The 26,530-nt window shown below is 37.9% G+C and overlaps 1 protein-coding gene across 4 annotated transcripts in view; it reads left to right on the top strand.

Annotated features, from left to right (window-relative positions):
* Positions 1-26,530, top strand: part of LOC115241277 — a 264,967-nt gene that overhangs the window by 106,320 nt on the left and 132,117 nt on the right. For all 4 annotated transcript variants that reach the window (XM_029816948.1, XM_029816947.1, XM_029816950.1 and 1 more), the window contains exon 4: positions 420-645. In XM_029816948.1, the coding sequence (XP_029672808.1) occupies positions 420-645 (226 nt within the window). The remainder of the gene's footprint in view (positions 1-419; positions 646-26,530) is intronic.

The raw sequence follows: 26,530 nt of genomic DNA, 5'->3' as shown, positions 1-26,530 counted from the left end.
TTAAACATATGCAACTTTAAAAATAAAATATTACTATATTAATAATTAAATATTACAATTAAATATACAATAATTACTCTACAACATTAGCTTCAATTTAATATTGTAATATTACATATTTAATAATACAATATTAAATTAGAGGTAACATTGAACATTTAAGACACATGTTAGAAAAAAAAATACGGTTAATAATTAAATCTCAAGTTGAAATTTCGAAAAAACCATACAATTGACAACAATTTAACTTTAAATAATGTTTAATATATTTTACATACATTATACAATATTTTATATATAAAAACAAGAAAAATTAGCATATCATTGTCTTTAGAAGATCGATAATTATCTGATACATCTGAAGCACCATCTGCTGTTATCGAAGCGTTCTTCAATCGAGCTTTTACCCTCTGTTGCAGACAAATCCACCCCTTGTACGGGGAAAAGGCCGGGCTTTTGGGTTACTGCGACACGGTCGGTAACACGGAGAATTTTCCACCAGCCCCCAATATTGTCGTCGAGGGTGGTAGAATCGAGTTTGTGCGCCCTTCGCAAGATGGCACGACGACACCCCGGAGAAACACCATGTCCAGAGCTTCGCAGACCTTCAATGAGCAACCAGAGGAGAAGTCCGATCCCGCCAAGGTAAGTAACGACGATTGAAAATATATATTTTTGCTACTTTTCATTATCTAATAATGATTCTTTGACAGAGAGAATAGAGTCAATCACAATACAATTCAGTGAATAATTTATAATAATAATCATTATATTATCTAAATGTATTACTATGCTGCATCTAAATTATTGGAGTATAACTTTGTTACTTTTATAATATCCTTGTTAATTATTTGCGATCTTAAGACTTTGTTCTTTATCGAGTGAAGATCGAAAGCTTTTATGGCGCCCCGAACTTTTCGGACCCTAATCACGAGCGTCGAGTCGAGCGTCGTAATGAGATTTGTCAGCGATGATTTTCGCGTCCTGACAAATCAGATCTGTCCGGTCTGCGACTCTCGAAATTCCTTTCTCGCATCCAATCTCGTTGTTCGATCTCGTGTCATTCAAACGCTCCGCTTACCGTTCGCGGAGACTCGCGGCTAACCCTTTATACCCTTCATGTTGTATTCATTCGACGTAATTGATTTTCTCGATAGGGGAAGGGGCGACCGTAGGATTTCCATAGTAAATTGGATCGCACTTTCTCTCTCTCTCTCTCTTTCTCTCTCTCTCTGTCTCTCTCTCTCTCTCTCTCTCTCTCTCTCTCACCCCCGTTGTTAGAGCGAAAAGAAGAGAGCATTATTCGTCGTACGCGCGAATATGACGATTACTCCGAAATTAACGATGTTTCGCGTGTTGCGTAATGTTGACAACGACGACGACGACGACGGCAAATCTAATGAGTTAATGAAATTTATTCGACCCTCCTCTCGCGCGCGAAGGGCGATTTTATAAGGCACGTCAGACATTAAACTCTTTTGCGATGTCGTCACGTACAATTGCATTTGCATGCATTTAATCGAGCTTCTTTCCAATCAAGAACGTTTACGCGACTACGATGATTTATTCGGGAATTGAATTCGAACCGAAGTAATCGACTAAATTTTTACCGAATAAACTTCGCGATTAACTGCACAGAAAAAATAGCCAATACTTTTATCAATATTTTTATTTTTATCATGAATGGTATAATAATGTGGAATAATTTATACGCCGAATTTTAAACTGTTGCGAATCAGTGAAATAAATTTTATTTGTGGACGCACTAAACAAATTCACGCAAAGTTAACTTACGCCGTATTTTATTGCATATAAAGCTTCGTTCTCTTCGATTCAATCGCTGCGAAATGCAATTTTGCGTCCGAAATGAACGCATCTCTAAAAAGTCACTACATGTAACAATTTTATTCGCAATTCAATTTGTTCGACTTGTATAACTTTTCAACAAAGTTTTGATCAAATGAAAATATTGCTTTGCAAACTTATCAGACATGATCGGACTCAGTTCTGATTGAGTTTGGATTAAATTAAATGTTTAACAATCCTCCGATATGCATTTCGCATTAACGATTGAAATTTAAAGCTGAGTAGTAGCTAGAAAATTTTATGCTTTTTTTTTCTCCAAGAAAGTATCTTACACGCCTCGCGATAACATCGGATAAGCTTTAGAAAAATCGCTTCGATTAATGATCTTGTCGGATAACCTAAGTCGGGTCAGTCACGTATAGTTGTAACAGCTTTTATCTTGAGATATTACATCCTTTTTTAAAGATAAGAACATTGATCTATAGTTACTTAAAATCTAGATATACCTTGATTTACTTTAGAATTGTCACAGTTTTTATCGCGCAGTCATGTTTCTACACTAATCTCACTCAGTACATTAAAAAATTAAATTTTGATTTAATTTAATTTTATCCTGTATTTAATATAGCCTCATTTTTTATTTTAATTTCTTAATATCTTAATTAATATCGTATTATATTTATATCTTAATTGGATTCATTAACAGTGGCCAATCATTGTATCAGGTATAATTTAACCCAATTTGAGACTAAATAATTAATATATTCATTTTTTTTGATATTTTTATATGAAATTTCGTACACATTTATAAAGATATTTTTGTAAAAATCTCTCTCTCTTTCTTCGATAGATTTCTATTAAAATTATGTTATCTCGTGATCAGTGAATGAGAAATATTCAACGTTGGATTGATGTCCCGAGATATAGAGAGCCTGCGCTGTCATTTTGTTCCCCCCATATTAATTATTGCTTTAAACGTCTGCAGAACTCGTTTCGTCAATTTTATATCGCGCGACTTATTAACGAGGCGACTCGTAATGTTTTCCGACAGGCGCACAAAGGCGGACGCGTTATTCATTCGGATAGCCGTGGAAGATTTCCGACAATGCCGATGGCCTTGAAGGAGAGCTCGTCTCGAAAGAAGTTGTAGAAGCGATCAGTTATATTACGTCCGTTTCACGTTTCCGATGATGAGCGCAACCAGAGAGTTATAGTTCGCAAACTTTTCCTCGGTTACATCGATCTCGCTGCGCGAATTCTTTTGACTCTTGGGGATTGATTTCGTTGAATTATCGATAACTGTTTTCCTCGAGATTTATTTTTATTGTCAAGTTGATAAAGGCATTTTAAAGCACGAGATTTATAATATAATTATAATTAAAATTATTATTTTAATTTGCGAAAGCTGACTCGCTTGTTATCACTATTAAAGAGATGATCAAATTTCTAATCGGTTGTACTTCTTTCACTCTAAGTCGACACATTGACCTTTTTGACGATAGAAAAAATTAATTAGATTAACGGTGGTGTCTACCCTCGAAATCCACCGATTTAATTATTCAAATTTATGCGAACACGGTTTCAAATTGAATTTCGAATATACGGATTTGCGAGACGTCTCGTTACTTTTGCCATATTTTCGTCGCGAGCAAAAATGTTAGCTTTCAATTTGCATCATGATAACGTTTGAAACAGGTTCGGATAATGAGCGAGGCATCATCCGGTAAAGGGATAGAGAAGTGGAAAAGTCGCGACTTTGGTTGCGCGAGCGGGGCACAGCATCGGGAGGTTCGCATAGTCAAGTTAATATGCTAATTGCCACATTCAAAGAGCGGAACTAATTGAATTAAACGATGCAAAAAGTTTTCGAAATTAGCATGAATTAGCGAAGCCGCGCTAGCCTCTTATTGTAGTGGTCAGCCATTCAGAACGCGTCTCTGCCGCGTCCGGAAGTTATTTCGCCGTTTAAAAAAAAAAATAATTGCTTTTCTTCACCTTTTGCTATTCGTAAAAATAGCATCGTGTATTTCTATACTTTAAATCCGCGAATATCAAGTTTTTTACTCGGAAAGAATAAAGAGTTTCAGATTGAAATTATTTTTAAATGTTTAATTTAATTACCGAGATAAATTAAACTGCTTTCTTTGACACATGAACAGTTCTTTTAAATAGTCTCTTAAGATATAAATGTCATTCGATCGACTTATCTTTTCTTCACGCATTCTTTCCCTCGTCGAATATACTTGAGAATATTTTGTTGTCGCGCGAATCGACGAGAGATTCCGCGACGTTTCGTCGATATGGCTTAATATGACGCGCGTGACAAGCAGTATGTCGGATAAGACGGATAAAAGCGTATATCCTCCTTTCTTCCTCTCGTACATTATTTCGGTACACAATACAAATAGTAGTACGCTCGGATCGGCGAAAAAAAGCCGCTCGAGACGCGTTCGTATTCGGTTCTCTCAGCAAGGATGACGGCGGGATTGGCAGGTTGGTTCGACTCGACGCGGCGTCCCGTGAAACGAGAGGGACACCACGGGACGCGAAGCGTCGTATCGTGTCGTGTCGGTACACGCGTTCTCTCCCTCTCGAATACGCGCGCGATTTTCCGTCGTGACGGACAGTCCTATATTGTATCCGCGGACGCTTGCTTTGAACGACAGCAGTGATAGTATATGTAGGCGTCGCCGAGAGAGAGAGACGAGTCGGCTCTCGTTTCGAGCCGACAAGCTCGTCGAATAAAGGCCGGAATTTCGGCTGACGAGCACCGTCCGTAACTATCGGGCAGGGACGCAACTACCGCACGTTCGCAAACTATGTGAGCTACAAGGCAATTGTATCTCTTTTCAGTGAAGAAATCGAGGAATAAGTTACGAGAAAAAAAAAAGAGAGAGGTTTCGAAAATTTTTTACAATTTTACTTTAAATATTATCGAAATTATCGAGATGTCTTTATAAAAGATATCTCTTAACAAAAACAAAAGATGAGAAAAGGACACGGTTATAAAATAATGCTGTATCCTTTACATGCAACCTACAGCCGTTTTACGCAGAATTTGGTGATTAAAATTGTCCTCTTCCAACACATTCGAGTGGCACAAAATAACAGATCATAATTCAATCTTAATGGAGATGTCGCATCGGTGCGCTTTGTGTAAAAGGTGATTTCATGAAAATTGCAGCTGCAATATTCCTCGCTGCAACTGCAGCACGCGCGTTCGCGCGAATGCACGCATGGTATCGTCGGCTTTATCGCGCTGCAGGCGGTTGCTATTGTTTCGTTTACCGCGTCGCGCGATCATCGCTGCAAAAATATGACGCCCGCCGCCGCCGTCGTTTTGTCGCTATACGGTCGCCCATGACATGCCGAGGGGATAGATTAGTCCTTCGACACACTCGGGGTTTCATAACGCGTTGAGTTAACACCGGGGGAACCGCGTTTCCAGTCTGCTAATATTGCGTTAAAAATTTTAGAGTTTTAAAATGTTTGGTATGTTTTTTATACGTATGTGCAATAATAATCGAACTAGTTTAAAAAAAAATTAATATAGCATTTATATATGGATCATATATTAAATCAGAATTAGATTCGAATAAAAATAATAATTTGTTATATCAAAATATATAAATGTGATACTGAATTTTCGATTGTCTTATAATTCGTACATTATCGTAAAACATTTCCGGGCCGACACATCTCGTGGCAATTCCACATCGTTTTCATGGATCATAAATATTGCACAATCACATGGCGCATTAGTCATAATACTAGTCTCACGCGTGACGCCTTCAAAAAACGGAAGCATGCTCGGCCGTGCAATGCATCATTAATATCTCGCCGCAGAAATCGCGGTCTTACGCAATTACAGTGCACGAATGCAATTAGAAATCTCTGCAAATCATGCGATTTATTATGTACGTGTGCTTCAAGGATTTATGCATAATTAATATTTTAAGTAGGCATTTAAATGGCGCCCTGTAGCGCCGCGTAATTAAACATACGTATGCTTGTCATATGAAAGTCTTGAAATACTTCATGCAATTATTTGCAAAAAAACATGAGTCGAGTTAGTAGTTTACAAAAGTAAAAGGAGATTTGAGAAAGAGAGAGATAGGTTTCATTGAAATGGGAAATATTGATGATTATCAGACTTGGCGACACTAATAGTGTCATATGTCATTTTTATGATAAAGCGACCGCTGGAACGTTTTGGAGAATAAAAAGCTTCTCTACATGCTCTCTCTCTGTAAAATCACGTTATTAGATTAGATAAAATCTTAAATCCCTTTTACTAAGCACTCAAGATATATCACTGTCACCATGTTATGATGGATGATACCACATTAAAGTAATATATGTATAATCTATATGCTTCTAATTAATTATGCAAGATATCATCCCATGTCCTTCGCTTATACATATCTTGAAACAATTTTTATTTATATATTGATAAATTTAGAAGCGACTTTTACATAATGAAAAGCTCTTATTTGTAGCGATCTCTTATTTGTTGCAATCTTCTTTTCTAACATTAATTATCTTGGCAATTTGTTTAAAAGAAAAGTTTCGTAATCTTCTCATTGCAATCATGATCCATTTCTTAATAAATTTCTAATCATTTGCAAATATCAAAGATTATTGATATCTCATCTTTGCGAAAGACGGAGGCTCGATTTTCATATCTATAGAGAGGAAGCCTGAAAATTTCCAGACATCTCATACACATGCGACGAATCAGTATTGCTTCTACCGTCATGTTTCACACGGGGGAGAACGAATTAATTATTACAGAAATTACCGAATGGGGGAACCGCGTTTCCAGTCTGCTAATATTGCGTTAAAAATTTTAGAGTTTTAAAATGTTTGGTATGTTTTTTATACGTATGTGCAATAATAATCGAACTAGTTTAAAAAAAAATTAATATAGCATTTATATATGGATCATATATTAAATCAGAATTAGATTCGAATAAAAATAATAATTTGTTATATCAAAATATATAAATGTGATACTGAATTTTCGATTGTCTTATAATTCGTACATTATCGTAAAACATTTCCGGGCCGACACATCTCGTGGCAATTCCACATCGTTTTCATGGATCATAAATATTGCACAATCACATGGCGCATTAGTCATAATACTAGTCTCACGCGTGACGCCTTCAAAAAACGGAAGCATGCTCGGCCGTGCAATGCATCATTAATATCTCGCCGCAGAAATCGCGGTCTTACGCAATTACAGTGCACGAATGCAATTAGAAATCTCTGCAAATCATGCGATTTATTATGTACGTGTGCTTCAAGGATTTATGCATAATTAATATTTTAAGTAGGCATTTAAATGGCGCCCTGTAGCGCCGCGTAATTAAACATACGTATGCTTGTCATATGAAAGTCTTGAAATACTTCATGCAATTATTTGCAAAAAAACATGAGTCGAGTTAGTAGTTTACAAAAGTAAAAGGAGATTTGAGAAAGAGAGAGATAGGTTTCATTGAAATGGGAAATATTGATGATTATCAGACTTGGCGACACTAATAGTGTCATATGTCATTTTTATGATAAAGCGACCGCTGGAACGTTTTGGAGAATAAAAAGCTTCTCTACATGCTCTCTCTCTGTAAAATCACGTTATTAGATTAGATAAAATCTTAAATCCCTTTTACTAAGCACTCAAGATATATCACTGTCACCATGTTATGATGGATGATACCACATTAAAGTAATATATGTATAATCTATATGCTTCTAATTAATTATGCAAGATATCATCCCATGTCCTTCGCTTATACATATCTTGAAACAATTTTTATTTATATATTGATAAATTTAGAAGCGACTTTTACATAATGAAAAGCTCTTATTTGTAGCGATCTCTTATTTGTTGCAATCTTCTTTTCTAACATTAATTATCTTGGCAATTTGTTTAAAAGAAAAGTTTCGTAATCTTCTCATTGCAATCATGATCCATTTCTTAATAAATTTCTAATCATTTGCAAATATCAAAGATTATTGATATCTCATCTTTGCGAAAGACGGAGGCTCGATTTTCATATCTATAGAGAGGAAGCCTGAAAATTTCCAGACATCTCATACACATGCGACGAATCAGTATTGCTTCTACCGTCATGTTTCACACGGGGGAGAACGAATTAATTATTACAGAAATTACCGAATGGATGGGATAGAGAGAGAGGCAGAGGAAGAGAGAGAGAGAGAGAGAGGTAACTTCGCGATGAGAGGTAAATCTTATCGTCTCGCTTTCCAATTAACGCGCGGGCGAAAATCTTCGATTAATCAAAGTGCGGTAAAGTATACGCGCGACGTTTTTTTTTCGCGCTCCCTCGCTAAGGCCATTGTCCCCGTTAATTAGTGCGCGACGCACGTGCATAATTGCCGAGAGTTTATTCGCGACTAATTATAAACCCCTAATTAGCCAGCCGCCAGACGTGCTCTCGTTGACGGCGAACGGCGTGTAATCGCGCGACGATTCTCCGGTATTAACATCGGTATGGTATCGCGATAACATCAAAGGCGAAACCGACACCTCGTCTTTCCTTAACGATAAATTTGATTCGATTCGAAAGGCGCGAATACTGCGTACGACGTAGAAATTCATTCAAGAATGTTTGAGGTAAAGCGAGTTTTCAAGGACGCTGGCAATATAAAGATGACATATACGATATTAATATATTATAATAATTAATTAATTAATTAAAGTTCTGGCTTTATTTTCAATAATTTTATAGTTTTTGAAAATGATTTATACTATGAAGAACTATAAAATAAAACTATTTAAACTAAAATCAGAATTCTTAATTTATTAATTCTTTATTTATGAGTTTCCACGAAATGATACACCAGTTTTACAATATTATTCCGTCTCATTCGTTCGCACAAAAATACGACCGTGTCAGCTTGATAGACGTAGATTTTAGTCAATCCATAACGAGCTGAGAAGTGTCATCCGAATGCTGAAGGACAACGCGCGCTGAGATATCAGCTTTAAAACGGACATTTACGCGACATTCGTACGTGCCGCGCGAATTCGCCATCCTCGTCATTGTCGCGATGTCCCATCGTTATGCCTACATTTATAACCCTTTAACCATCTGCCGGATCCGCGACGAGGGAACGTCAAGCGTCGATGAATCCGAAAACTCCTCTCCACGGGAGGATAATTTGTGTGTCGCTCACGCCGTTACTCTCGCGCGTAATGTTCATTAAACGCGACTCCGCTAGCATCAGCGTGCTTAGCTAATTAGCGATGCAGTTGGCAATTTTGTATCGCTGCGCAGAATCCCTCAACTATGAGATGAGATGGGGGAAAAGACTTAACGATGCCCGACGCCAAGCTAGTTCAGTCAAGCAGCCGGCCCTTACGACGTGAACTATAATAGTTATAGTTCGCAAACTTTTCCTCGGTTACATCGATCTCGCTGCGCGAATTCTTTTGACTCTTGGGGATTGATTTCGTTGAATTATCGATAACTGTTTTTCTCGAGATTTATTTTTATTGTCAAGTTGATAAAGGCATTTTAAAGCACGAGATTTATAATATAATTATAATTAAAATTATTATTTTAATTTGCGAAAGCTGACTCGCTTGTTATCACTATTAAAGAGATGATCAAATTTCTAATCGGTTGTACTTCTTTCACTCTAAGTCGACACATTGACCTTTTTGACGATAGAAAAAATTAATTAGATTAACGGTGGTGTCTACCCTCGAAATCCACCGATTTAATTATTCAAATTTATGCGAACACGGTTTCAAATTGAATTTCGAATATACGGATTTGCGAGACGTCTCGTTACTTTTGCCATATTTTCGTCGCGAGCAAAAATGTTAGCTTTCAATTTGCATCATGATAACGTTTGAAACAGGTTCGGATAATGAGCGAGGCATCATCCGGTAAAGGGATAGAGAAGTGGAAAAGTCGCGACTTTGGTTGCGCGAGCGGGGCACAGCATCGGGAGGTTCGCATAGTCAAGTTAATATGCTAATTGCCACATTCAAAGAGCGGAACTAATTGAATTAAACGATGCAAAAAGTTTTCGAAATTAGCATGAATTAGCGAAGCCGCGCTAGCCTCTTATTGTAGTGGTCAGCCATTCAGAACGCGTCTCTGCCGCGTCCGGAAGTTATTTCGCCGTTTAAAAAAAAAAATAATTGCTTTTCTTCACCTTTTGCTATTCGTAAAAATAGCATCGTGTATTTCTATACTTTAAATCCGCGAATATCAAGTTTTTTACTCGGAAAGAATAAAGAGTTTCAGATTGAAATTATTTTTAAATGTTTAATTTAATTACCGAGATAAATTAAACTGCTTTCTTTGACACATGAACAGTTCTTTTAAATAGTCTCTTAAGATATAAATGTCATTCGATCGACTTATCTTTTCTTCACGCATTCTTTCCCTCGTCGAATATACTTGAGAATATTTTGTTGTCGCGCGAATCGACGAGAGATTCCGCGACGTTTCGTCGATATGGCTTAATATGACGCGCGTGACAAGCAGTATGTCGGATAAGACGGATAAAAGCGTATATCCTCCTTTCTTCCTCTCGTACATTATTTCGGTACACAATACAAATAGTAGTACGCTCGGATCGGCGAAAAAAAGCCGCTCGAGACGCGTTCGTATTCGGTTCTCTCAGCAAGGATGACGGCGGGATTGGCAGGTTGGTTCGACTCGACGCGGCGTCCCGTGAAACGAGAGGGACACCACGGGACGCGAAGCGTCGTATCGTGTCGTGTCGGTACACGCGTTCTCTCCCTCTCGAATACGCGCGCGATTTTCCGTCGTGACGGACAGTCCTATATTGTATCCGCGGACGCTTGCTTTGAACGACAGCAGTGATAGTATATGTAGGCGTCGCCGAGAGAGAGAGACGAGTCGGCTCTCGTTTCGAGCCGACAAGCTCGTCGAATAAAGGCCGGAATTTCGGCTGACGAGCACCGTCCGTAACTATCGGGCAGGGACGCAACTACCGCACGTTCGCAAACTATGTGAGCTACAAGGCAATTGTATCTCTTTTCAGTGAAGAAATCGAGGAATAAGTTACGAGAAAAAAAAAAGAGAGAGGTTTCGAAAATTTTTTACAATTTTACTTTAAATATTATCGAAATTATCGAGATGTCTTTATAAAAGATATCTCTTAACAAAAACAAAAGATGAGAAAAGGACACGGTTATAAAATAATGCTGTATCCTTTACATGCAACCTACAGCCGTTTTACGCAGAATTTGGTGATTAAAATTGTCCTCTTCCAACACATTCGAGTGGCACAAAATAACAGATCATAATTCAATCTTAATGGAGATGTCGCATCGGTGCGCTTTGTGTAAAAGGTGATTTCATGAAAATTGCAGCTGCAATATTCCTCGCTGCAACTGCAGCACGCGCGTTCGCGCGAATGCACGCATGGTATCGTCGGCTTTATCGCGCTGCAGGCGGTTGCTATTGTTTCGTTTACCGCGTCGCGCGATCATCGCTGCAAAAATATGACGCCCGCCGCCGCCGTCGTTTTGTCGCTATACGGTCGCCCATGACATGCCGAGGGGATAGATTAGTCCTTCGACACACTCGGGGTTTCATAACGCGTTGAGTTAACACCGGGGGAACCGCGTTTCCAGTCTGCTAATATTGCGTTAAAAATTTTAGAGTTTTAAAATGTTTGGTATGTTTTTTATACGTATGTGCAATAATAATCGAACTAGTTTAAAAAAAAATTAATATAGCATTTATATATGGATCATATATTAAATCAGAATTAGATTCGAATAAAAATAATAATTTGTTATATCAAAATATATAAATGTGATACTGAATTTTCGATTGTCTTATAATTCGTACATTATCGTAAAACATTTCCGGGCCGACACATCTCGTGGCAATTCCACATCGTTTTCATGGATCATAAATATTGCACAATCACATGGCGCATTAGTCATAATACTAGTCTCACGCGTGACGCCTTCAAAAAACGGAAGCATGCTCGGCCGTGCAATGCATCATTAATATCTCGCCGCAGAAATCGCGGTCTTACGCAATTACAGTGCACGAATGCAATTAGAAATCTCTGCAAATCATGCGATTTATTATGTACGTGTGCTTCAAGGATTTATGCATAATTAATATTTTAAGTAGGCATTTAAATGGCGCCCTGTAGCGCCGCGTAATTAAACATACGTATGCTTGTCATATGAAAGTCTTGAAATACTTCATGCAATTATTTGCAAAAAAACATGAGTCGAGTTAGTAGTTTACAAAAGTAAAAGGAGATTTGAGAAAGAGAGAGATAGGTTTCATTGAAATGGGAAATATTGATGATTATCAGACTTGGCGACACTAATAGTGTCATATGTCATTTTTATGATAAAGCGACCGCTGGAACGTTTTGGAGAATAAAAAGCTTCTCTACATGCTCTCTCTCTGTAAAATCACGTTATTAGATTAGATAAAATCTTAAATCCCTTTTACTAAGCACTCAAGATATATCACTGTCACCATGTTATGATGGATGATACCACATTAAAGTAATATATGTATAATCTATATGCTTCTAATTAATTATGCAAGATATCATCCCATGTCCTTCGCTTATACATATCTTGAAACAATTTTTATTTATATATTGATAAATTTAGAAGCGACTTTTACATAATGAAAAGCTCTTATTTGTAGCGATCTCTTATTTGTTGCAATCTTCTTTTCTAACATTAATTATCTTGGCAATTTGTTTAAAAGAAAAGTTTCGTAATCTTCTCATTGCAATCATGATCCATTTCTTAATAAATTTCTAATCATTTGCAAATATCAAAGATTATTGATATCTCATCTTTGCGAAAGACGGAGGCTCGATTTTCATATCTATAGAGAGGAAGCCTGAAAATTTCCAGACATCTCATACACATGCGACGAATCAGTATTGCTTCTACCGTCATGTTTCACACGGGGGAGAACGAATTAATTATTACAGAAATTACCGAATGGATGGGATAGAGAGAGAGGCAGAGGAAGAGAGAGAGAGAGAGAGAGGTAACTTCGCGATGAGAGGTAAATCTTATCGTCTCGCTTTCCAATTAACGCGCGGGCGAAAATCTTCGATTAATCAAAGTGCGGTAAAGTATACGCGCGACGTTTTTTTTTCGCGCTCCCTCGCTAAGGCCATTGTCCCCGTTAATTAGTGCGCGACGCACGTGCATAATTGCCGAGAGTTTATTCGCGACTAATTATAAACCCCTAATTAGCCAGCCGCCAGACGTGCTCTCGTTGACGGCGAACGGCGTGTAATCGCGCGACGATTCTCCGGTATTAACATCGGTATGGTATCGCGATAACATCAAAGGCGAAACCGACACCTCGTCTTTCCTTAACGATAAATTTGATTCGATTCGAAAGGCGCGAATACTGCGTACGACGTAGAAATTCATTCAAGAATGTTTGAGGTAAAGCGAGTTTTCAAGGACGCTGGCAATATAAAGATGACATATACGATATTAATATATTATAATAATTAATTAATTAATTAAAGTTCTGGCTTTATTTTCAATAATTTTATAGTTTTTGAAAATGATTTATACTATGAAGAACTATAAAATAAAACTATTTAAACTAAAATCAGAATTCTTAATTTATTAATTCTTTATTTATGAGTTTCCACGAAATGATACACCAGTTTTACAATATTATTCCGTCTCATTCGTTCGCACAAAAATACGACCGTGTCAGCTTGATAGACGTAGATTTTAGTCAATCCATAACGAGCTGAGAAGTGTCATCCGAATGCTGAAGGACAACGCGCGCTGAGATATCAGCTTTAAAACGGACATTTACGCGACATTCGTACGTGCCGCGCGAATTCGCCATCCTCGTCATTGTCGCGATGTCCCATCGTTATGCCTACATTTATAACCCTTTAACCATCTGCCGGATCCGCGACGAGGGAACGTCAAGCGTCGATGAATCCGAAAACTCCTCTCCACGGGAGGATAATTTGTGTGTCGCTCACGCCGTTACTCTCGCGCGTAATGTTCATTAAACGCGACTCCGCTAGCATCAGCGTGCTTAGCTAATTAGCGATGCAGTTGGCAATTTTGTATCGCTGCGCAGAATCCCTCAACTATGAGATGTGTGTGTGAGATGGGGGAAAAGAGTTAACGATGCCCGACGCCAAGCTAGTTCAGTCAAGCAGCCGGCCCTTACGACGTGAACTATAATTAACCTAAGCGGTAGGAGCGCCGGGTTTAGAAATGAATAACTTTGTCGATCTGGAAAGATTATTATCAGGATTATTATCAAAGCTATCAGAATTAGCATCTTTCTGCTTTTTGTTCATGGTTACTTTCTCGACGATTATTTTCCAAGCCGTTAATTATTGGAAAAGAAATAATATGAATTATCGCGCGTATTTTATTAAAATACAAGACTAAATGAATTTTATCGCAAAATTACTACAGTTTGCTTTCTGTCTCAACGAATAATTTTACCATTGTTATCATTGTATTGAGATAAAATGTGGAAACTCAATATGAATTGAATCTAGTTGATCTTCCCGAATGAATAGAATCGTCTCATGTCATGTCGGCGATTGGGAAATTTTTTTCAGATAACATTTTAATTATGATGATGCAACGCGATGCGAATCGGAGAAGGCGTTGCTTGAATTTCCATTGCGATCAAAAATCACAGCGCGAAGTAACGAGTAGAGAACCGTACGAGATAATCAGACCGTTTATGAAAGCGTGGAAAACATATTATTCCGAGGAACGAATCTAATTACCCATTGTATAACGGGAAAGCTAAAAATAGCGTTGCACGTTCGCATAAATTTTTCACACAGGATCTATTCCACGATACTCTTTTGTATGTATCACGTGTAGATTTCATAACATTATTATATCGCGAATATTTTGCAGTTAAATTAAATACGATATCATCTGTTCAGTAATTCGCAGCCAAAATATCTTTTTAATCGAATCTGTTTTCATTATCAGAACAGAAGAGAAAGAGAGAGAGAGAGAGATGAATATTATCCGTTCGAGTCGATTATTTCTATTTTAGCGTTAATGACACCACGGCGTGCGCTTAATGTTATTATCAGATTTAGTAAACAGCGCGTCACACGCGCAGACGTCGCTGATACCGGGGATTTTGCAATTAAATCACGGACACAAACGTAATCGGCAACGGACGGTCGTGGGATCGATTAAAAACAACAGCGCAGAGAATTATCTCCAATTATTTTGGCCCGGTCAAAATAACAGCGTTACGCGCCGCGTCGCGTCGAATTTTATAGGTGGAATTGCATTTGCGGCACCGATACAACTGCACATTCATCATTGCACATTCGAGCGTCTCCGATTTCAATGCATTTCCTGTCTAGGATTTACCGTATGGCTTAATACGCTAATTAATAATCGGTTTTTACTCACATACTAGATACGGAGTAACAAATGTCGATATTATACACCGGAAATATCGGTAGTTTATCATACATACAATACCGGTAATCGATATTCTTTATTAAGAATACAGAGAACCGGTGCAATGGTGACTTGATAATAATATCCGTATATAATACGTATATAATTAATGTAAAAACGGGATCTCTATAAATTTTTTTTTTCTTTATAACTCTTTTCCGGGTTGTATTCCCAATTATTAAATAGCCAGTACAAAAGGACCTAATGACTAAAAGCCCGGATGCAGCGATTATTGATGAAACTTGTAGTCTCAGGGGTGCATGAACGTCCGACTGACGAAACGCCATTTATCATACTTAGTGCAACGGCTTACGATCCGGGCTAATATCCCGTGAAAAGCAGCCGCTCGAATGAAAGTTCGGAAATTAATCGCGGTTGAAAGGACGAGCTTTATATACGGAAGTCGGCTTAATAGATTAGATAGAAATCGAAATGATGTAATTATTCTGTTATTATTACGCAATCCCCATAAATATAATATGCATCGTGAAATAAATTATATCTTCTATCTATTTTTTGCATTAAGATGCATTTCATAAAATAATGCGAAACTTGACATTACGTTATTATCAAGAATTATATTATTATTTAATATTTTATGATTATTAATTATAATAATATAAATATCATAGTAATAAATTGCGATATAAATCAATAGTGTTGTCTAATAAAAATTTATATTATATTTATTGATAAAAAGTTTTAAACTAGTATTTATCTTTGAAAAAAATAATTTAAAAAATGGTTATATATCTGAGATATATGTATATTCTCTTTGTCTCTCTCTAATTTGATATGGAGTTGCGTTAAATATATTTCATATCTTAAACAGGATATTAACAGTTTCGCTCAGTACACCGATACACTTTACGGCGTAAGTGGCAGCATACGTGCGAATGGCGGTTGTTAATTAGCTACCATCTCGTTTCCTGGAAACCGGTATCACGTAGATAGCCTATCGCACGGATGAAGAGCGGAGAGTGCCATTGCGGGATCGATACGGCCCTGGGGGGGGGAACCAAGACGTATGTAGCCGATTGTGAGAGAGCAACTGCCTCGGGTCGTACAGGTGGTCGGCTAATAATAGCTTATACATACATACATACGTGTATCAGCGAGTTCTAGTACGGTATCTGGCTAGGCTGACGTCGTGTCTCCACGGAACGCGCGAGCGAGATTTCGCTCGGCAAATGTTAATGCACGCTGTTAACGCGAACAGCCCGTAGAAATTTCCATTATCTATTAATGGCGTCATTAGTCAATCAGTCCGGAAAGTGCTATCGTGCCTATTAGAGAAGCCGTTGTGAGCGGAATAGGGATATAATTCACGAACAGAGTAAAAACATGAATTTTTTCACGCTTATCATCTCTCAACAGGCGGAAATTTTAGATATAAATACTCGACAATATTTATTATTGTCGCTTTGATAATTGTATGACTAGATAAATTAAAATATATATATTAAATTTTACTGAATCTCACGTTAATCATTCTAATTTGATATTTTATATCTTTATAGATATTTCTCTCTTTTCTCATGATTCTTTAATTTAGTTTTATATTTTTTTCGTATCGTAGAGAAGGAAAGATTCGAGTTTATTAATAAATTTCTCGTATCGAAAAATGAAATTAAAAAAAATACACGAAGATAAATAGTCACCCAGACAAATTTTTGACCGCCCTTTTTGCAATTACCGGACGGAATGCGTTTCGAGCACTTTGGCGCCCACTCGAATATAACGACCGGTATATAGTTTGGCAGCAACAGACGTAATTACTCGACCCTTTGAGGTTTCGGACCCCTTGCCGAAGAGGCCGATATTAGTAGGATCGTAAACCCGAATTGAAGTCCGCCCCGTGTATAACCCTCGCGCTCTCTTCGGTTCTTGTATGTTACTCGTATAACCGATGCAAACGGGGCTGCGTTTTCGACTGTTTGTTAAAAATTCCCGTCGGGAAATTGTGTAGCCGCTATTAACGCAACGGGGGCGTCACGGTATCGCGTGTCGCTGCAAAATTTCCGAGCGTGAGATTCACGGAAAGCGCCGGTCGCTCGTGACACGACCTATCAGCGGTATTACACGATAATTGCGATTATTACGGCGGTTTGTATTGTTAGTCGTTGACCCCAAACTGCATAATTACGGAAACAAGTGCTTGGCGTAACCGCGTCGGTAGAAATAAAGCGCGGTACTGATCCGCCGGGATAATTTACAGGAAATTTCTTAATGTATAATAGATGAGATATCCTGAGAATTATTCATTGGATATTTTATGCGCCGGAAGATTAATGAAGAAATAAAAAAATTTAATTGATGCAAAGTAAATAGAAAGTTTAATTTAATACAGGAGAGACTTCTAACATACTTTGATATTTTCAGATATTTTATTAAGAGAGAGATTTGATTATCTTTTTTTTCTCTCTCTGTAAAAATTAATCTATATTTATTACTTATATTTTTTGTGCTTTTTTGCTTTTTAATTATTGTATATGCTAGTTTTCTATTAAGCCACAATCATAAAAGTTTACAAAGCATTTGTCGAAGCATATGTAAAGTCTACCTAATCCAGTTCATTAGTTGTCTTTTGGAATGTCCATTCAGTTAATCACAAGCGCTTTTCTGAAACGCGAGAGCTTCGCTAACTTGAAAGTCGTCTCTTCAAATGACGAGACAGGTGATGCAGGAAAGTAACATAAGTCTTTCTTTTTCACGGGTAATCAATGGAAGACAGGTTTCCAGGCGCACGACACATGTATACAGAGTGTCCAAGAATAAACGTGGCTCATTAATCTATCAATTTTATCAACAATTTTCTTTCAAGAAAAATTGTGATTGTAAATATCTAACATACCTTTCACTTTTTCATCAACTTAATGTTAAACATCAATCTGCAATTACACGCATTGAAATCGCATCAAAATTAAATACACTTAAAAGTAAACATCGAGAACAAGCTTTCGTTACATATAATAGCTGAGAAATTTAATTAATATAAATTGTTTTTAGTAACTTTTGCAATTATTAACATCTTGATAACTTTGTTGGGAAATAATCGGCTTTTAGATTAATCGAAGAGCTTGCTAGTGAAAGCAATGCCGTTAAGTGCCGCGACACTCGGCGTTAAGTGCAGGAAGCCGGGAACCTGTTGCGGGCCGCACTTAACACCTATTTTCAACGGAGTTCTCGAATTACTGCATGCCGATCGTAATCGATTATGCGCTCGACTCGCGACCGATCATTGGATCGATTTGCGAAACAAACGACCTCGCGTTATGAAATGGCCATTATCTGCGATTAGTCACAGTTGTAGAAGTATGCCCATTACTTTGTTGCAGTCGTCGAAACTGTGCAGGATAATCCCCCTCCCCCCTCCCCCAAATCAACTTTATTAATAGCACGACGCGCTATTAACGTGAATGTGAAATTTAATAGAAATTTATTTCGGCATAAATACCGAACAAAAAGTTAAATATAAATTGATGTAACGACGATATGTCATTCATATCACCAGATTTTGAAATTAATTATCTTAAAATATAAATGCGCTTTATTCATTTATTTCTTCAAACATTGTAACGTATAATATATTAAAATTAACGAAATAACATCATGAAATTCGATGTATGGTAATTTTAACTGAACGGAAGCGTGACATCTCATTTTGCGCGATGTAATTGAAATATGTAAAGCAACACAACGCGGCACACGCGGAAGAGACGGGAACGACAGAACGAGATTTGTTTGCCCCGCCGTATTCAGGTCCCGCTGAATCGTCCACATCTGCCGGACAATATTTCCTCGTTAGGCGTCTCCCCGGTGACGTGTAAAAAGCAGCAGATATCCGCTGGTTATACTATAGGGCGTCCTGCAATCCTTTAGGATGTTTAGCAGGGTGATGGCGCGCGGCGTAATTATTGTTAATTAACATTTATGGAGACACGTACAGGCTTTTTAGTATCTCTCGGTGATAGACGGACGAGCCGCCATCGCGATCCATCGCGAAGCCGCCGACTCTATCTGTTAACGATAAAAAGCAGCTATAAATGATGTAGATTCTGCGTTGCTACTTCACGTTTTTTGATATTTTTTATTCGTCGATTGATGAAAATATACATAATTAATAATGTACAATATATCGAGACAGCGGAGCTAATTATATGCATCGTCTGCCAGAAGATATAACCATCGAGCTCGAATAAAATTACCTGCTCAAAGATAAACACCGTGAAACGTCTGAAGCAGCTTCGGTAGCTGCAAAAATTACGGTACCGTAGTAAAATATAAGCATCGACAAGTATACGCCTCGGGGAAGCGATCTTAATTACCGGCCTCTCGCTTTATCACGATCGTCCGTTATCTCGTGACTTACCACTACTTCCGTAGCCCTACGATTTTGTTGAAAACAAGCTCTATCGCGGCAACTCGCTCTTCTCGAAAACAACGCGTGCCTTTGATCTTTCTCTCTCTTCTTGTCGTTTGGGTTAAAACCAAACGGAGATAATCTCAATCGAGGTGTGTAGTCGACGGGGAACAATAGTCCCGGCTTGTACGCGCGGTGACGACCTCCATCCTTCTTTATAGCGAGATCAAAGATCGCATCAGCTCTCGTACCGTGGATGTTTTTTGCCGAGAAGGGGAGAACGGGGATGGAAAAACCTTTTCTACTGACAAGAGAGCCATGGCGCCCTCTTTTAACCGGGCCATCGAATTTCCATAAATCTACCCTCGCACGCGGTCCCTTTAACACCCCGTTTCCAATCCTCGTTGTTCCCGTGATGGAGGAGCGTCGAATTGGCGAAGAAAGGTTTGAGTTAATACGCGGCGACACGATCCAGGCTAGACATGGATCTCTCCCTCCTTGCGCGAAAGAAAGACATCGATCCTGTCTGACGCGTCGTGCGTCGAAACTAGAATATTTTTTTCGCAGTTGTTTAAGCTTGACAGCTTAATCTGACGATTGATTTAATATCTGACATGATTGATTGAATCAAATATAAAGAAATAGAAATAAGAACCAATGTGAAATATTTCTTTTACTCTTTTCAAATCATATCTTTACGATTACTATTTATAATTATTTTACATTTTTTTAACATTTTTCCATTAATATATTGTATCTCATAAATTTAACGTTGTAAAGTTTTTTTCCAATATTTTCAAATTTTTATCTTACAATTTTACGTCGTAATTATCGAAGATAGAAAGAGCCAATCACTGTGGAATCGCGTTGATCTTCTTGTATTGCCATGACAAGCAATCAAATGTCGATATTATGATCGCCTTTGATCTCCGATCGATGCTTTTAAAAATTTCGCTTCGCTCAAACGGCAACAGTGTTACCGATATCTTGTAAAGGGCTTCGGACGAACAGACAGGAAGGCATCGATCCCGTCTGTCGGGTGCATCGTACACTAGGAATCCCGATGCCTCGACTTTCTCATCCCCGCCGTCGTTTCACTCCCCTTGCTCTTCCGCCCCTTCTCGCTCGCGTTCTCTTCGACGTCTCGTCGTTTGCGCTGCAAACCGGGGGGATTTACATCCCGACGCCCTCTGCCAGAATTCATTAGCCGGTCCCCAATGTGGCGTACTCCTAAAAAAGATGGCAAAGAGATTTTAATTGGCTACTTGGGCCACGGCGATAGGCGTCGCGACGTCGAAAGCGCAACGGCGTTGTGAAAAATCGCTCGACGGCATACTATTATATTTGCGTTATTTTCTTCAACTCTGCAAGACAATGCTTTCGCGCTTGGTAATGATTTGATTTTTGCATAATAAGGAGAAAATGATTTCACGAAAAATTTTATTAATTTTTTTTATACTGAAATATTTTATAACAATATTATTCTTTGTTGAAATTATAATTTAATCAGTCCGTCTTTGAAAGAATTACATATTTGATAACATAATATTTTACGTATTATATTTTATGAAAAGGGATGGCATCTCTTGTGCAGAGAATTGTATTGGCCAAAATTCTATTTTCCATCGAAATTTGTTTTGACCTCATCGCTTTTAATTTACTTGAAAATGTATAATTAGATATTAAATTTTCCTGTATTAAACTTCCTATAAAAATGGCGAGAGATACACTATTTTATCACGCTCGTATTACGATCAAAGCGAAAGTTAAACGTCAAAGTATCGAGCGGAGGACGGGAAGGGATGGAAAGTGCAGTCGCAGCAGCGATGCAACGGTTGGCATTTTGCAACGTGTCGTCATCGTCGGAGCATTTTGTGTATCGTGAGAGACAAGAGAGAGAGAGAGAGAGAGAGAGAAAGAGAGGAACGTTATCAGACACCGTCGACGATGACGATGTCATGCCTTGTCTCTCCTCCCTCGTGCGTCTCCCTCCTCTCATCCTTATTCCCGTCATTCTCGTCACCCTCTCTGGACTTTCGACCGCAGCCACCCCCGCTGTCTTCCGTCGGAGCCCAGTCACGCGCGACCACCGAGATAAGGCTTGCCATCATCGTCGACGACAAGGTCGAACAATACCGCACGCCCCGCGTCACGAAAACCGAGAGAACAGAGGAGAAAGGAGAGAAGATTTCATCTCAGGATAAGGTTGCCACGTGATGCGTCGTGCTAATAGTGCATTTCGAGCTTCCCGTCTTCTCTCGCGATTAGAACATGATTTCCACCTCGGTGATTCTGCTGATTCAGACGTTTCCCTTCGATTGAGAAAGAGTATTCAGTGCAATAGTGCTTTATTTTTTCTCACTTTTCTAAGAACTCGATAAAATTAATGTTAAAGTTGAGACAATTTTAAGCTATTGTTGCATTGAATCCTTTAATTATAAAGCTGTTTATATACAATTTGCATGCAATGAATCAATTTGATAAAATTAAAATTTGTAGATCACGCGAATTCTAGGACTTAAATATTTTAATAGAGATCTGTCGATCTTTTTTTAAATTAAAGATTCTAAGATAAAGCATATATAAAAATCAAAGATTTTAGAATCCAAAAAATTTTGATATGAAGAGTTCAAAATTGACAAATCCTCTTACAAAACAACTCAAGATATATGGGTTGTAAAACTTATTATGTCCATAACATTTGAACACTCGATTACCTTAGAAGCCAAGAAATTTATTAGATTTTCTGAATCTCTGAATCTCTCGTTGAATTCCCGGAATCTCGGTGACAGTTTGAACGCGAAGGATGGTCCATACGAAGATTAAGCAAGCGTAGACGAAAAATTATGAAATATCCAAGGGTTCACGTTCACGAGCCGAGATTACGACCGACAAAAAGAGGTACCTAGGGAGAGAAGCACTCTTCGGAGGGAAATTCGTGCTCTCGACGTTGTAATCCCTCCGATTCCATTAAGGAATACCGCACTCTCGTCGGTTTCGACGGCGCTTTTCTTCTCCCCCGACGCGGTATCGAAATATAGCACGATTTGTCAGGACGACAGTAACTCTTTTTTTTTTCGAAGGCTTTCAACGTGTCGCACAGCTTTTGTCCTTTGAGTCCTCCGGGACTCTTTTCGGAACCTCTTGCATACCTGCCAAATCGTCCTAATAATTCACAGCTTGGCGTTTTGGAAGTTCTATTATTCACTTAAGAATAATTTTCATGAAATATAGACTTTTATATGCATTGTTGTGTTTGTATACATTTTTAAACAATTTCTCTTAATATTATTATGCAATAATATTGCCATCGTAATTTGATTCGCAGGATATTTATTATGAAATGATTATTTTTTGCACAATTTTTTTCTTTATTAAAATTTATTATAATTTAACTGCATTAACTTGGCAGATATTAATTTTTTTGAATTATTATCGCGATATTAATATGCATGTTTTTTCATATGTATAATATTAATATGTGCTTCTTTTTATGTTTTAGGTATGTGACAACATCAAATGTGCACTTGTTTATGAATACTGTAATACGTGAGTAAAAATACGCAAATATTTTTTTTTTTTTTTTTTTACGTCAATATCTCTACAAATTATTAAGATTATAACAGAAGTAACATAATTTTTCTGTGAAGATTGTAACGCGAGTTTCGAAAAGAAAATTTTTATTTTCGAATGAATAATCATTTATTGTTTTATATAATTGTGAGATTGTATGTTTTATTCATCTATGAGATATGCAATACGTGTTTTATTTAAAAATTTAACTGTTCTGTGTCATGTTTGATGCAAGAATGTCAACAATAATTTACATTTCTGATGAACCAGCAATCAGGAAATTCTGCGTTGCAGTTTCTCACTATTGCAAATTTCGACAAGCGAAGTGCTGCAGTTTACAATGTCTAGACTGAACTATCGATTTCCGTTAATACCGATCGTCCGAGCACATAGAGACGGCTTGAGGCGGTTGACGCATTTGCATCTTTATCGGTTGCTAGATAGAAAAAAGTTCGATTAAAAAGTATCGCTACATAAACTACGATTTTATGGGATAATATATCTTAATATATATACCTAGAGTATATGAACTTAATCTTACGCTCTTCTGAATAATTGAAACTATAATACAATTATATAATATTAGCATTTTCAATATTTTTTCAATATTTTTATATAATAATACTACAAAATGATATATAATAATAATTGAATTTCACAAATGCAATAATATCGCCACTAATTTGCACTCAAAGTCTCATGCATAATAGCAATATACAAGTCTGTATAAAAAAGAGGGTGCGATTTATTTGACGTTATCGGGAGGATATTGCAACGCAACAATCGTTGCCGCAATTCGATATCGCATTAACAATCGTTGCGTCTAAAGGGGCCTTTATTCGGACACGTGGACGACGTGACGGGTACCATCCACCGCACACCAGTCGACGCGATAAATTCGCGTCGTCGATCGTCGACATTTCGCGTACTCGGCATCGCCGATAACGCCGGCCGCGGCGTGATTGACATACCGGGTAGAGCAGGTGGAGCGACGGGCCGGCGGATGAGTTATCGATTTCGCTCTCGATTGTATTGTATAATACAACTTCACCCCCACATCGGTCGGTTTTGTGTCGCTCTGTCTCTGTCTCCTCCTCCCTCCCCTTATGAACCCCCTTACACCCCAGACGTCTCGCTCCTCTACATTATCGAAACCGCGTTCGCCATAACGTTGCCACCACGGCGGGTATTTTCCTAATGAATTTCCTGGCGACGATTGGCAGTCCACCGCGGCAGATGGCATGCGTCGATATACCGCAGGAGAGAAAAAAAAAACATCCGCGCGAAATTAGCTTTGGCCGTCCCCGAGGGGGATGTCGAACAATCTGCAGCGGCATTTTAATTCGCGGCCGCGATTCTTTATCGTAACTGCGCGCGCAGGTGGAACTCGTTAATTAAAGGATGTAATAATTGCTGGTACGCGCGCGTCTAGTTGGAAAAAGTGCCGAAATCATTTTTGATATCCACAAAATATACGATCGACAATTTTAATTTCACACGTCTCAAAAGGATTGGATTATTAAATTTCTTTCTTTACAGTTTTTAAAATTATATGACGATTTTTCTGCTGAATTGTTTAAGGATTTTCTGTTACTTCTGAAGAAATCAAAATTTTGAGTAATGCGTTAAATTAATCAATAATTAAAATTAGGTTAATTGGGAGAATTTTTTAAACAGACCGTGTCCAAAATTAGTCTAGTTTAAAAATTTTGATTGATATAACATGATACGGTGACCCAAAATCCTAATTTCTTAGAAAGCATGAAGATTACTTGAAAACTTACGAAAATTATTCCAATTCGATCTTGAGCCACGGATTTGCATCGCTGACGAGCGAGCGCGTTAGACCATTATGGAAGATTAATCGTGTCTAGGAGATTAATCAGGAATTATTCTTCGATTAGGCAACGCTCGTCCTGTTAATCTCGGCACGAAAATGCGCCGCTGGCGTGCCGTGCAATAATCAGTTCGATTGAAACAGTCGAGAGATTAATGATTGTCTCGATGGACGCGTGAACTACCGACGAGGATAACTTCGACAGAATTTCTCAGTCGATTTTTATGAACGATTGAAACCGACGTAATTTTTATGAATTCAATATTTCATGCTGTGGATGCAGAGAACGATTTTACGACAGTTCTTTAAATATATCCCGATACTTTATAATATTTATCTAATAATTGCACAGTATTTTATTCGCATTTACTTATATGTTCCTATAATTAATTTAGAACATAAAATTGTTTCGTTGCAAAAAAAGAGATTCGAGAAATACCCGGTGTACGGCTCGAAACGCGTGAGTTGACGCACAAAGTTATCCCGATTTCGGATTTTTATCTGCTCTGTCTTCTCTCATGCATATATTCATTTAATTCATCGAAAGCGAATTAAACGAATTCGCGTATCTGTCGAGCAAATTTGCGAATCCATATCGGCGATTCGTTGCCGCTCGCGCTATTTGTCACTGTTAGCTCGCTGCCCGCTTCATTATCTCGCTAAACCTGTCCCGTCGAATCTCGGACGGACGGAATGAAGGATCATCGTCGCGGAGCGAGTTTGCCCGGAACTGACAACAAGACGGAGCGACGTCTGAAATACAGTACTCACCCTCGCAAACGAGCGGATTTCGTGATCGCGCGCGATGGCTCAACGATCTCGTATACATTGAAACGCTTATTTCGTCAGAATAATGAAAGTAACTTCCGTCAGCGTTGCGAAGGAGTTAGACGGAGGAAAAAGCGAAGCGAATACATCTTATCGCGATGAATTATATTCAGACATTTTTTTTTTTTTTTTTTTTTGCTTTAAGTCGATTGCTTCGAAATTTTCTTACTGACAATCAGAAGGATGAGTATGGCATTTAATAACCAGAGACATAATTAAAAGAATATTAAATCAAAATTATTTTTAATGCAAGCCGATGCTTAAAACATTGGGCTTTTTTACTTAAAGTTATCTTATTATATTTTTTAATATTTTTTTATGTGGACAAGCAGAGAAAAATTTACTTATTTTTTTATTTAAGATTATTATTTAAAAGAGCTATGAGAGTTTTCATTTAGCTCTACGGTAGCCCTCTTATAAATCAATACACTTGACCATCGCGGTTTATACGCACAGTTTATAGTATAGTTAGTAGCAATACCTTTCCCGAAGAGAGCTGTATGGTACTTTGTGTGAACTCACGGAAGAGCCGTTAAGGCAACATTAAAGCGACATTTCGAAGACTGCGAGATTGCCCGCAGTTTCCAAGACCGCATCCTCTCTCTCTCTCTTTTCCTCTTCTCCT

The sequence above is a fragment of the Formica exsecta genome, unplaced genomic scaffold (genome assembly GCF_003651465.1).
Source record: "Formica exsecta isolate Colony F162 unplaced genomic scaffold, ASM365146v1 scaffold475, whole genome shotgun sequence".
Classification (NCBI taxonomy): domain Eukaryota; kingdom Metazoa; phylum Arthropoda; class Insecta; order Hymenoptera; family Formicidae; genus Formica; species Formica exsecta.
The sequence above is the reverse complement of the archived record's forward strand: the minus strand, read 5'-3'. Positions and strand labels throughout refer to the sequence as shown.